At 38.4% G+C, this 12,272-nt stretch overlaps 1 protein-coding gene across 1 annotated transcript; it reads right to left on the bottom strand.

Annotated features, from left to right (window-relative positions):
- Window positions 1-3,593: 3,593 nt before the first annotated feature.
- On the bottom strand, window positions 3,594-5,643 carry HOPX (HOP homeobox). Its single transcript, XM_032214719.1, has 2 exons — window positions 5,494-5,643; window positions 3,594-3,715 (listed from the first exon to the last, which is right to left on the bottom strand). The coding sequence occupies exons 1-2, from the start codon at window positions 5,629-5,631 to the stop codon at window positions 3,638-3,640; spliced, it is 216 nt and encodes a 71-aa protein (XP_032070610.1). The 5' UTR covers window positions 5,632-5,643; the 3' UTR covers window positions 3,594-3,637.
- Between the last annotated feature and the right edge of the window lie 6,629 nt (window positions 5,644-12,272).

The raw sequence follows: 12,272 nt of genomic DNA on the forward strand, positions 1-12,272 counted from the left end.
CAAATTATGAAATAATTGTTAGGACGTTATATGAAATAAATGAACAGCTAATGCAATTGGACAGGATATTTCAGGTCAGTAACAGAGAAGTAAAGATTTTTGTCTTGGTAGGATTGTAAGCAATATGATGAAAGAAAAACTTAAACTGGAAATTTCCCAGAAAAGAATATAGTTGGTTCAAGAGAGTTCCTTAGAGAAAGATAACTAATAGGCTGTGAGAATAACCTTGAGGAACAGGAGGAAGAGCTGCAGCCAAGCCAATGGCCAGTGAATGAGTCAGGGCAGAATTTGAGAAAGCTTGGCTCTCCCTAGTCCTCTTTAGGATAGAGGCAGAGAAGGCACATTCATAGGTGCAAAATTCTATTATTGTAACTCTATAATAACAACAGTAGCATTCATGATGTTGGAGTTCCAAATTTGGTCAACCTCAAAAGGCTGACAATAACTCAGGACCTTGGAATGAGTCTTAATCTGTAAGAACAAAACATGCATTATTGAGCTCCTGCCGTAAGATCAAACAACAACACTGAAGGTTGTATTGTTATTTATTTATTAGCTTATTTATTTATAAATAGCCCAGCTCATGATTGTCCAATTGACTCTGGGTGACATACAAGGTTTGAAACAACAATCCAATCCAATAGAATAACATTCCCATCCCTCAAGAAGATGTTCCTAATGGAGAACATACATTACATAGACCATAAATGTGCAAAACCAATCCCATAGTAGACATACCCACACCACACAAGTCCAAGGCCCGGAGAAAAAAGCCAGGTCTTACCTGACTCACCTGAAGGAACTAGCCATGATGGAAGCAAGAATACTACCTTATGGCCCAACTACACCACTTCCTAAGAATTTATTAGTACATATTCCTTGTTATGTGAATGAAGCAATGCCTTCTGACTAATATTCATATTCTCTCGGGAATATCCAAAAGATGATAATTATAGTTTAATGCATATGGCCAACACTTGACTATGAAAGATTAGCTTAAAATAATGCACCTGAATGCTCACTGTCCTTGACTGATCTTCAAAGACTAAGTAGGTCTGATCTATTCATATTTGGCAATTACATAGATGGTCTTATGAAAGATCAGGAATCCTCAGGCTGTAGATTAGATTTGGAGGTCAAAAGAGTTCTTGAACAAAGGCAGTGTCAGGAAACATGCAGAGGTGTGTCCTTTAGGTCACAAGTAGCTGATTTCAACTAAAAGGAGGCTATTTCTGAACTTTTGATTTACTGAGCTCTATTACATTCAGATAGTGAGCAATATTAGAGGTACTCATGACATAATGTGAGTGTTTCTTCACTGAATTGCATTGTTTCATCAAGAGTTTCATAATGTCCCAACAAATTTCTTTATGTGGGTAAAACATCATCTCCTTATAGAAATCCACAGTTGTGAAGAAATGTCAAAACAGTTCCACGTTTTTCCTGTTTTTGCAAAACAAGAAGTCGGCATGTAAATTCAGTCTGATTTATCTAGCCATTTCCTATCTAAAACAAAATAAAACAAAACAGCAGCAATTCTCCAAAACGGCAAACAGGGATTCATTTGGAGATGTCAGCAGCCTTTCAACCTGAGAGACTTTGGGTGTTCACAGAGACCTTCTCTGCTGAACTATAGACCTTCATATGTTCTGATTCTGTCTTTGTTGCATGGATACTTCTTCAATATACTTGCTGAAATAATTTATTACATATTGTTCTCATTTTGGCTGGAAGGATGGGTCAAACCCTCACTCCACCCATTTCAACATTCCAGGTTTGAAGTCATCAGAATTGCTGTTGTGCACCTCTAAATGCTTTTGAACTTCATTGACTTCTCAGAGAATTATAAGTACAATGATATATTTGCTGTCAGCACAGAATACTTCTCTGGGCACCCACTTTTCTCCCCATTGTATTGCCCACTGAAATCAATCACTCAGTAATGTAAGTAAATGGGTGAACAGATTGTTAAAACCTTGAAGTTCAATTTTAACTGGTTTGTTTTGCTGCTTTGAATGAGCAAGCATGATGAATGGTTCATTCCTATGATCACTTCATCTATTGACCTATACTTTGAAGCAGCCTTCCATGTGTAGAACATGAAGCACTTGCTTCTAGGCTCCACGTGAAAAAAGGCCCAATTTGCCACACATCGTTGTGGTTGTGACAGATCCTTTACATAAAATTGAACGCATTGTGCAACTGTGATGAAGAAATAAATTCTTATCTCTGTAGGTTTTGTGTAGGCCTTTCCTCAGAAGTGGCTTTTTCAGAGATAATAGTGTATGAAATCAGTTGGACCCCCACATCAAGTCAGCGTACAATATGTGATGCATTAACATAACCAGAGAAAAATACTCTTTTTCATGCACAGCATTAGAATTATTAGAAATATGCTTCTTGTATTCATTTAATTATGTTGACGTCTAATGAACTATGCACACAAGCCACCACTTTTGGTGGATTTGGCTAGTCTGTAAACAACCCATGTATGCCTTCTGCCAGATATCCAAGACAGAGATGAGTTAGAGGAAAGGTAAGGAGAAAGAAGCACGGTGCATTGGCATCTTTTCATTCCTATCATTTTTATATACAGGTAGTCCCCAACTTACAACCACAGTTGAAATTTCTGTTGCTAAAGTGAGACAGTTATTTTACGATCTTTCTTGCCACAGTTATTATTTTATGATCTTTCTTGCCACAGTTATTAAACGGTTCCCTGCACTTGTTAAGTTATTTACATGGTTGCAAAGTGAATCTGGCTTCCCCTTTGTCAGAAGGTCACAAAAGGTGATCACATGACCCTGGAGCACCACAACCATCATGAATATGGGCCAATTGTCAAGTGTCCATGGAGTGCTGCAACAGTCCTAAGTGTGAAAAACAGTCAATGCTGTTATAACTTTGAACAGTCACTAAATAAAAGATTGTAAGTCCAGAACGATCTGTACTTCACCTGCTGGCTAGCTGGGCCTTTTCATGATCTGATTGCAACCAAGCTGCACTAGCGGGACTCAAGATACTATACAGTGCTCGCGATTGCAGAACGTTTCACAGTGTTCATTAGTATGTCTGCCCTGAATTCACAATGGATTGTGTGAGTTTTCTGTGTACATAGGAACTGAATATGGACTCAGGCAAGATGGAGCTTGTTCTCTTGTTTGTGTACACATGAAGGCCTTTACAGACACCACATGATGGATCATGCCCAAACTTCTTTTTTGTAAATCTAGTTTCTATAAGATGTTAATGGATGCAGTTGATTCTAGATTTTGCTTTCCTGAACTCTGGTACTGAAGCTATTTTCTCATAGTACAGTAGACAAGAAAAGCACATTGCTCCTTCCTATCAATTTTGCTGGAATTAATAGAAATATTAAACCAGATCCATTAAGTTATCACTGTATTTGCAATAGGCACAGTTTGTAGCTTTTTCCTTGTAAGTTTCATAAAGGTCTACATTTCAGTCAGCATGCACAATTTCATATACTTATTGTCCACCTCTAGTATATACATTTTAAATAAGCAGTAGGTTAAATAATAGGAAAAAATATTTTTGACAGTAACATTCCACAGAGAGAGCGATAACTGAGCTGCTGTCCGTTTTCCAGGGATGTCTCCAAAAGGGGGAGCTTTAGTCAATCTCTGACAGACCTGGATTCTGAAGGCAGCCCTTCCGATTTCCTCCACTCTCCCAGCCGCTTCTTGAACCATTCCTGGAGAAATAAAGGAATGTTTCCCAATGAGTAAAGAGGACAGTGGCTACAGGTAATCCTCAACCTATGACCACAATTTAACCCAACATTCCTGTTGCTAAGCAAGACATTTGTTAAGGGGTTCTGCCTCATCTTATAACTTTTCTTGCCTCAGTTGTTAAGTGAATCACTGCAATTGTTAAGTTAGTAACATGGTTGTTAAGTGAATCCGGCTTCCCCATTGACTTTGCTTGTCAAAGGGTCACAAAAGATGACCACATGGCCCCGAAGGCACTGCAACAGTCATAAATATGAACCAGTTGCCAAGCATCTGAATTTTAATCAGATGATTATGGGGATGCTGGAAAGGTCATAACTGTGGAAAATGGTCATAAGTCACTTTTTCAGTGCTGTTGTAACTTTGAATGGTCACTAAATGAATGGTTGTAAGTAGAGGTGTCAACCCTGAAGCTGGCCTGACTGAGGCCATTTTGAAATTTCAGCACTGGCCCACTGGAGAAGAGGGTCAGAGAGTGGGGAATAGAGATAGTTGGGGTGTTGTAGCCAAAACAAAATACTTTCTCTTGGGAACCAAGGACATTGCTGCTGGTGCTCATAAGGAGGGGACTGGAGTCACCTTGCAACTGGACAGTATCCTGATTGGACCGTGTGACTGATTGCTTTGAGAAAGTGAAAAACCTTTACTTTTAATTAGGTTAAAACCACGGTAATAGGAAGAGTTGGTTTTCACCAGCCTGTGCTAATATGACATATAAAATATGTCATATAAATAAACAAACAAATAACTAAATAAAATTGTTCTTTGAGGAATCTACCTGCCTCAGAGTTTTGCTTGCTGTGGTATGTTACTTGGAACTCTGACAGGAGGACTCCTAGTACTGGACACAAGACAATGAGAGTTTGGCAGGCAATAGTAAAATGAGTGGTGAGCTACAGAGAATCTAGGTTTTGAAAGGAGAAAAAAAAAAGAATGGCCATTCCATCTGGGAAAATGTAGGCATGGAATGGGCGTTATCATTTTGACCTATTAGTAAAAGAAAAAGAGTTTTGAATCCTTACTAAAAAGTGCGGGGGGAGCTTTCGTCAAAGAGAAAAATGCTTCCCCAGCCCATTCCCTATTGCTTGTTTGGTGTATTGAGGGAGGATGAATTAGTTTTTTAAAAAAAAACAAAACCAAAAGACTGAGCTCTCTTATCTGTAGCCAAATGTGCTGTGATTCATTCTACCACCTCTACAGCATTCTACCACTCCATTTCTGATCCACTGTGGAACAGGAGAGTCAAATAGCATAAAGGATTGATCCCACCATAAACATCCCACAGTGGTCTCCTTCTATCAGTAAGAAGATTCTGATTCCACAGAAGGGATTATAGGCAGATTCTCATTCCTCTCCCATATGTTCTACAACAGTGATGGCGAACCTTTTGGCACAGAGTGCCCAAACCAGAGGGCACGTGTGCACGCCATAGAGCTGGAAACCCGATGACCAGCTGGCCAGCGTGCATGCGCACATCAGAAAACCGACGGCCAGCTGGCTGAACTGGGGCATTGGTGTGTGTGCCCACAGAGAGGGCTCTGCATGCCACCTCTGGCATATGTGCCGTACATTTACCACCACGGTTCTAGCAGGTGATGCCCTAGCAAATGCTGGGAGGAAATCAGAAGGAATAATTTATTGGGAAGCAATATGGTACTTGAAAGAAAGGTGGTCCAGAAATGAATGGATCACCTCAAGATGCAAATGGTTGTATTTGAAGTTAAAAGACACGACTACTCACTAGAACCTCTTCTACTGATAGCCCCGCCTCAGCAGCGATGAGATCAAGGGTGGCACGATCAGGGTTCTTGCTGATTCTGGTGAAGTTGTACTCCAAAATCTCCACCTGGTCTTCTCTGATAGCCTTTTCTGTGGACATTTTCACTTTGTACACGTTTGATAGCACACAGAGAGCTAGGAAGGCATATCAACATAGAGAATTAGATTCTTATTTTTTTATTTCATCAAGCATGAATTAGTTAACAGATATATGTATAAACATGATTATGAATATATGAAATGGATACAAATACAAGGAAATATTATGACAGGGATGGTGGGCACTCTGCTGCGCTTATGCATGCTCCTTAAAGACCTCTTAGGAATGGGGTGAAGTTAAAGTTTTTGTGGGTTTGGGGAAGAAACCACATTGTCAGGTAGTGCATTCCAGGCATTGACATTTCTGTTACTGAAATCGTATTTTCTGCAATCAAGTTTGGAGTGATTTACCATAGGTTTGTATCTATTGTGAGCTCGGTTACTGTTGTGGTTGAAGCTGAAGTATTCATTGACAGGTAGGACATTGTAGCATATAATTTTATGTACTACGCTTAGGTTGGATCGGAGACGGCGAAGTTCTAAGTTGTGTAAGCTCAAAATTTCAAGTCTAGTGTCATAAGGCAGTGTTTTTCAACCTTTTTTGTGCAAAGGCACGCTTTTTTCATGAAAAAAATCACGAGGCACACCACCATTAGAAAATGTTAAAATTTTTTAACTCTGTGCCTATATTGACTATATATAAAATCTTTTTCCCACGGCACACCTTACACTATGTCACGGCACACTAGTGTGCCGCGGCACAGTGGTTGAAAAACACTGTCATAAGGTATTCTGTTGCAAACAGAGGAGTGAAGGACTCTTCTAGTGAAATATCTCTGGACTCTGTGCAGGAGTTATTATTTGCCTGACCCCTTTGATTCAATCACAACAAATGTTTTTGCCAAAAGTTCCATTTCCATATTAAATACACAATCATCCCATTACCATTTCCGTGCAGCACAAGGTAGAAATTTATTAGCAACTAAGAACCAGTTTGATGTAGTGATTAAGGCACTAGGCCAGAAACTAGGTGATGTGAATTCTAGTTCCACTTTAAATACAAAGCCAGCTGGGTGACCTTAGGTTAGTTTCTTTTTCTCAGCCTTAGGAAAAGCAGGCAAGAATAAACTACGTACTTATGAAAATCTTTTTAGAAAACCACAGGGACTTGTCATCAAAAACTGACACAAAGGCACCAAATAGAGAGTTTTCTTTTGACAATGGTCAAGTGGGAACCCTGACAAGCTGCCCAGTGTGAAATGCAATCCATCATTTTATGCCAATGATCAAATGCAGTGAACTGCTAAATAAAATTGCATATCTGTTGTACTCTGAAATATAATCGAAAGCTAATTAGTTTTAGGTGCCATCTATCAAATGCTACCATATTCAATTCTCAAAAGTTATATGTTGAAAAGAGGGACAACTCTGCGCAAACAGTAATATTACATGTTTTTTGAATATTTATAATATAATGATGTTTTATGATTGATTATGTGCCATCAAGTCAGCATCAGTTCAGAGTCATCTTTTAGGGGAGATGGGTGGCATCAAAATTTAAACAAGCAAGCAAACAAAAAGACCTTAATGACCAAATAGCCTTTCTTTAGGATGACTTGTCTCCAAACTGGCCCTTCAGATCTTCCAGGAAAGCTCTATTAAAATTAATTCTTTTTTTAATGTTTTATTTGTTTTGTTTATATTACTTTCCATTTCCATCAAACTGTATGATCTGAATACAGTTATTTGAACAGTCATAATCCACATATTTTTTTAAAAATTAAAAAATAATTTTAAATTAATTCTGATGAATTTTTAAAGGTACTTGGGATGGGATTTATCATATAACAATCTGATATTAGGATTAAAATTAGCATATTATAATCCTAACATATTCTTACAATATTCATAGGGATTGTAAAAGAGATTAAAGAATTTAGTATTTATACAACTCTCTAAAAAGGATATTTCCAGAAAAACCTTAGTTACTGAACTTTAGTGAATTGCTTCAAATTGTGCAAAAAAAGATCAAATCCAGACAATTTATTAATTGTAATTTTATTTATTAATAATTTCTCTTACATGATGTTTGAACATGTATGTCAGAAGTCCTATATTGTTTCAGCATGTTCAAAAGGTTTAAATCTCCAAGATTCTTTGGGAAAATAAAATAGCTTTAAAGTTATTAGGTTTATAAGGTAATACAGAATATTTCCAGATAGAAGGTTCTAGGGCAATCAGTTTGTTGATAGTAAACTGTGAAGAGCTAGTGCCCTGTTTTTTGTTGTAAAAATTTTCCATTGGTCTAACCAAATGGTTTACTTTGCACAATATAGTTAGAGAGATAACATCCTTAATTCACTCTCCACTTCTTATTCTCATTTTCCTGACATTTTAAAGTGGCTGCTTCCCAGACTATTTCAATACCATGATGTGCCTAATAGTTATCTTTTCTTAAATTGAAATTTCACTTTTTGAAAAAGTATGTGATGCACATAGCAAAATAATTAAAAGTAAGCTTCTCTCCCCTTCCCACCGCCCAGTACTATAGTTGGTCACATCAACCTCTCCATGAGTACCAGACGGCCAAATTAAAAAGAAATAGAATTAAAACAAAAAACAAAAACCTAAGTACTAAGTAGTTGGGAAAATAGATTTCTCAGATCAAAGAAAAGGCTTGCCTATTGTTGAGGGAAATGTAGAAAATGTTGAGTTGTTACAGCTTGGAAAGTACAGTTCATAATGACCAAAGGATGAGAGACCCAATGGTCTTTGGGTCTCTGCCATGCAGGTGTGGGGAGCATGTGCATGACACATGTGTGCAGATGCCCACACCTTGAAGTTTGGGTGGGGTGCACACGCATATGCGCACACTTTGCATTTGGGCGCACAAACGCACTTTGGGCACTCGGTGCCTAAACGGTTTGCCATCACTGGTTTAGAGGGTATTCATTCAAAAAACAAAAAAGGAATTAAAGTCTACCATTTGGAAAGGGGCGGACCATTTGCTTTGCATTAGAAGCATTGCCTGTGACTGAATTGGATTTGCTATAATCTTTATGAACATAATCTTCCAGGAGAAGAAGTCAATTATTGTTATATGGATGGCTTAATTATATCCAACCGAACTAAAAATACTTGCTTTGGGGGTGGGAGCGTGTAGTAATATACTCCAGTTTTCTGTATCATGCTCAGCATGGTTAAATAGCAGATTGCAAAGGACAGTCAATTTTTTCAAACTGAACTTATCCAACAGTCTGTGCCTACAAACAACAGTTGGGAAATAGAAGACTGTAGAAGTGGTAAAAAGGTTCAATGTTTGGAGTTACTAGCGCTCTCTCTTCCTTGATACATAATCCTCCAAGTGGTTATAAATGGCTGCATGCATCCCTATTGTATTTCAGTCCCAACAAAATTACGCTGCAGAAATGCAAGGAAACTTCAGAGAAAATAAAGCCACAAAAAGAAATCAATGATTTTTGCTGTCTCCATCTAAATTACCAGATCGAATTTAACTTGGCAATATCCAGCCTTTTGCAGAAAGATGATGATGAAAATAACCCTATGGAAACTTTTGGTGCCATCTAAAAGGGACTTGACATCCCACATGAAAAATGGTAAACTATGTGGCATAAGATCATCACACAAATGCCACAATTTATATACTTGTATGAGAAGTCAAGAAGTGACATTCGCATGATGACATGACGTTGCATACGATCTCATTTTAGCAACATGATTTATTGTGATGCCATTGACTTCAGACCCCAATATATGTGCACCTTGTGGCATAATGCTCATAGAAAGGTTGGAGGTTGCATGTGAAGTAATCTGCCTGACTTACATCTCATTTGAAATGTGGGATGCCCCAAGAGGGGGACACAGCTGAGCTCTGACCTCTTCTGCCAAAGGGAGAAATTTAAAGCAGGGCTACCCTCTAAATAGTATAGATACATTTTGCCCCAGATTACAAATGTTGGGTGCCACAGAAGGACTATAGATAATAGTTCTTCCTGGTTCTACTTTCTATCCAATTCCTGAGAAACTTGTTGATTCCCCTTGCCTGAATGCTTTTGAGCAAAAATGGGATAGCAAGGCCATCAGAAGTATTGGTATCAGGTATTCAGCAGGTTCTGACCAGTTCTGGAGAATTGGTAGCAGAAATTTTGAGTAGTTCGGAGAACCAGTAAATACCACCTCTGACTGGCCGAGCCCTTATCTATTCTTCCAAGTCCCAGCTGATTGGGAGGGAATGGGGATTTTGCAGTAACCTTCCCCAGGAATGGGGAGGGAATGGAGATTTTACAGTATTTATTTATTTATTTATTTATTTATTTATTTATTTATTTATTTATTTATTTATTTATTTATTTATTTATTTGACTTATATACCGCTTCATAGGGCTTTCAGCCCTCTCTAAGCGGTTTACAGATTTTTAGCAAATTGAGTCAGCAAATTGCCCCCACAGTCTGGGTCCTCATTTCACCCACCTCAGAAGGATGGAAGGCTGAGTCAACCTTGAGCCGGTGAGATTTGAACTGCTGAACTGCAGATAACAGTCAGCTGAAGTGGCCTGCAGTACTGCACTGCAGTACTGCACTGCGCCACCTCGGCTCATAAGTATCCTTCCCCTGCCACGCCCACCAAGCCACGCCCACAGATTCAGTAGTAAAAAAAATTGAATCGCACCACTAAAGGACAGGCAAAGCATTTTCAGTTCAAAACATTTCAATTTGGAAAGAGTACATTTCAAACCCATTTTGAGTTTGGAAGAGATATTCTGGTTTTATCTGAAATATTTAGCTAAGTTCTAACCATTGTGAGAACGTTCTGAGCTTGAAACAGCCTCGTTTCACATTGAACCACCCATTCCAAATTTAAGACAAGAGATTTTTGCTGGACATTAAACCTTAATGAAAGTTGAAACATGGTAAGGTTGCAGAAGACTGTTTCAAACCCAAAGCAACTGTTTCAAATCTGAATTTTTAAAAGAATTGCACACCTAAAATCTCTGTCAGGGAAATTTTAAATGGGATTACAAAATGAAGCTGGTGGCTGGATTTCCAACTGATCCTGTGATGTGTTCCAATATAATACCCAATACCAAAGCTATACGGCAGTGGTGAAATCTAATTCCCCCCTCCCCCAGGTTCTGTGAGCATGGCTTGATGGAGTGTGTGTCATGTGACTGGGTGGGCGTGGCCAACTTTTTTTTCACTTTCAGCTATTTTTTTTAAGCTTTTTAAAACATTTTTCCCTGCCAGTTTGGGTAAACTAGCAGGGGGGAAATGCTTTTAAAAGCTAAAACAATAGCTTCTGATGATCATGTGGCTCAGCTGTGAGCCGCGCGATCATCGGAAGGTTTTTTTAAAGCTTTTTAAAGCATTTCCCCCTGCTGGTTCACACAAACTCGTAGGGAAAAATGCTTTAAAAAGCAGAAAAAAACCTTCCGACAATCTGAGCTGAGTCACGCGATCGTCAGAAGCTATTTTTTTACTACAGGTTCGCAGAACTAAGGGCAATTGTGGCTACCAGTTTGGTTGAACCAGGCCGAACCGGGAGGATTTCACCCCTGTGATATGGGCTATATTCATATACACATAAGTCCCGAACCATATATATCTGAATACAAGTAACCTGTTTTCCTAGATTTGAACAACAGACTGAATCAGAAATAATCCCCAGTGGCTGGGTTTGCATAACATACTAGTTTACAAATTGGTGTTGGTGATGGCAGTGATAATAGTGTATCATGCAAATCTGGTTTAGTCTACAGGCATCATCTAGTCTAAAATACCTCAAGCAGCAAGTGTCTGTGCCTGCATTTCTTTAAACTGCAACATGGTAAAGCAACCTTATTTGGGGTCCTCCACCTGAAATTATTATTGTACTTGTTTTTAACCGATTCTTCTACCAAGAGAAATAAATAAATTTAAAGAAATTAAAGAAAATTTTTTAAATAAAATTTTCTTTAAAAAAACATTTGAGGAGGAAAAGTGCCAGCTGGTAAGCTTTGGCTTTCCACAACCACCCTCTCATTCTTCACTTTATATAGTATCATTCATTTATTGTAGCAATCTACCTGCCCAGGAAGAAGATTGGCCATCCAGGTGCACATCTGTATTTGTATATGGGAATGACCTGGGATGGGGGAGGGGGAGGGAAAGATGCATACTGGACAACCAGCATGTAAAATATATCTCAGTCCACATAAGGGGGGAGGGCATTGGAAGCATTCAGAAGAGACCCTCCCTAGTTTTCTGAAGAGTAAAAGGAAAGGAAGGGAGAAATACTTTCAGTCTTACTAGAGCCTGCTAATATAACCTTACAATAAAAAAAAAGAGCTAGCACTGCTGATTGTGGGTTTTTTTTGTCTGGACTACCTTACAGGGCTAACAACATCAACACATTTTGACATTATTATGCATTCTAAATATAATTTTCTATCACTATAAGAGTTTATCACTATATAAACTCCTATATGAGTTTATATTTCCTAGATCTCCTTTTTCCCTTGTGTCATCACTCTGCTGAATACCTACAGTAATTACCACAGTACTATCTTATATATAATGATGTTTACCCATGTTGTGTGGCTGAATTACTATTATCCTTTTCATCTTTTCTACTACCTTCTCATGTTGGCACCTTATGATTATATTACTTCATTGTTTTTATGTACACTGAGAACTCATGCTGAG

Source organism: Thamnophis elegans, chromosome 3 (assembly GCF_009769535.1).
Source record: "Thamnophis elegans isolate rThaEle1 chromosome 3, rThaEle1.pri, whole genome shotgun sequence".
NCBI lineage: Eukaryota > Metazoa > Chordata > Lepidosauria > Squamata > Colubridae > Thamnophis > Thamnophis elegans.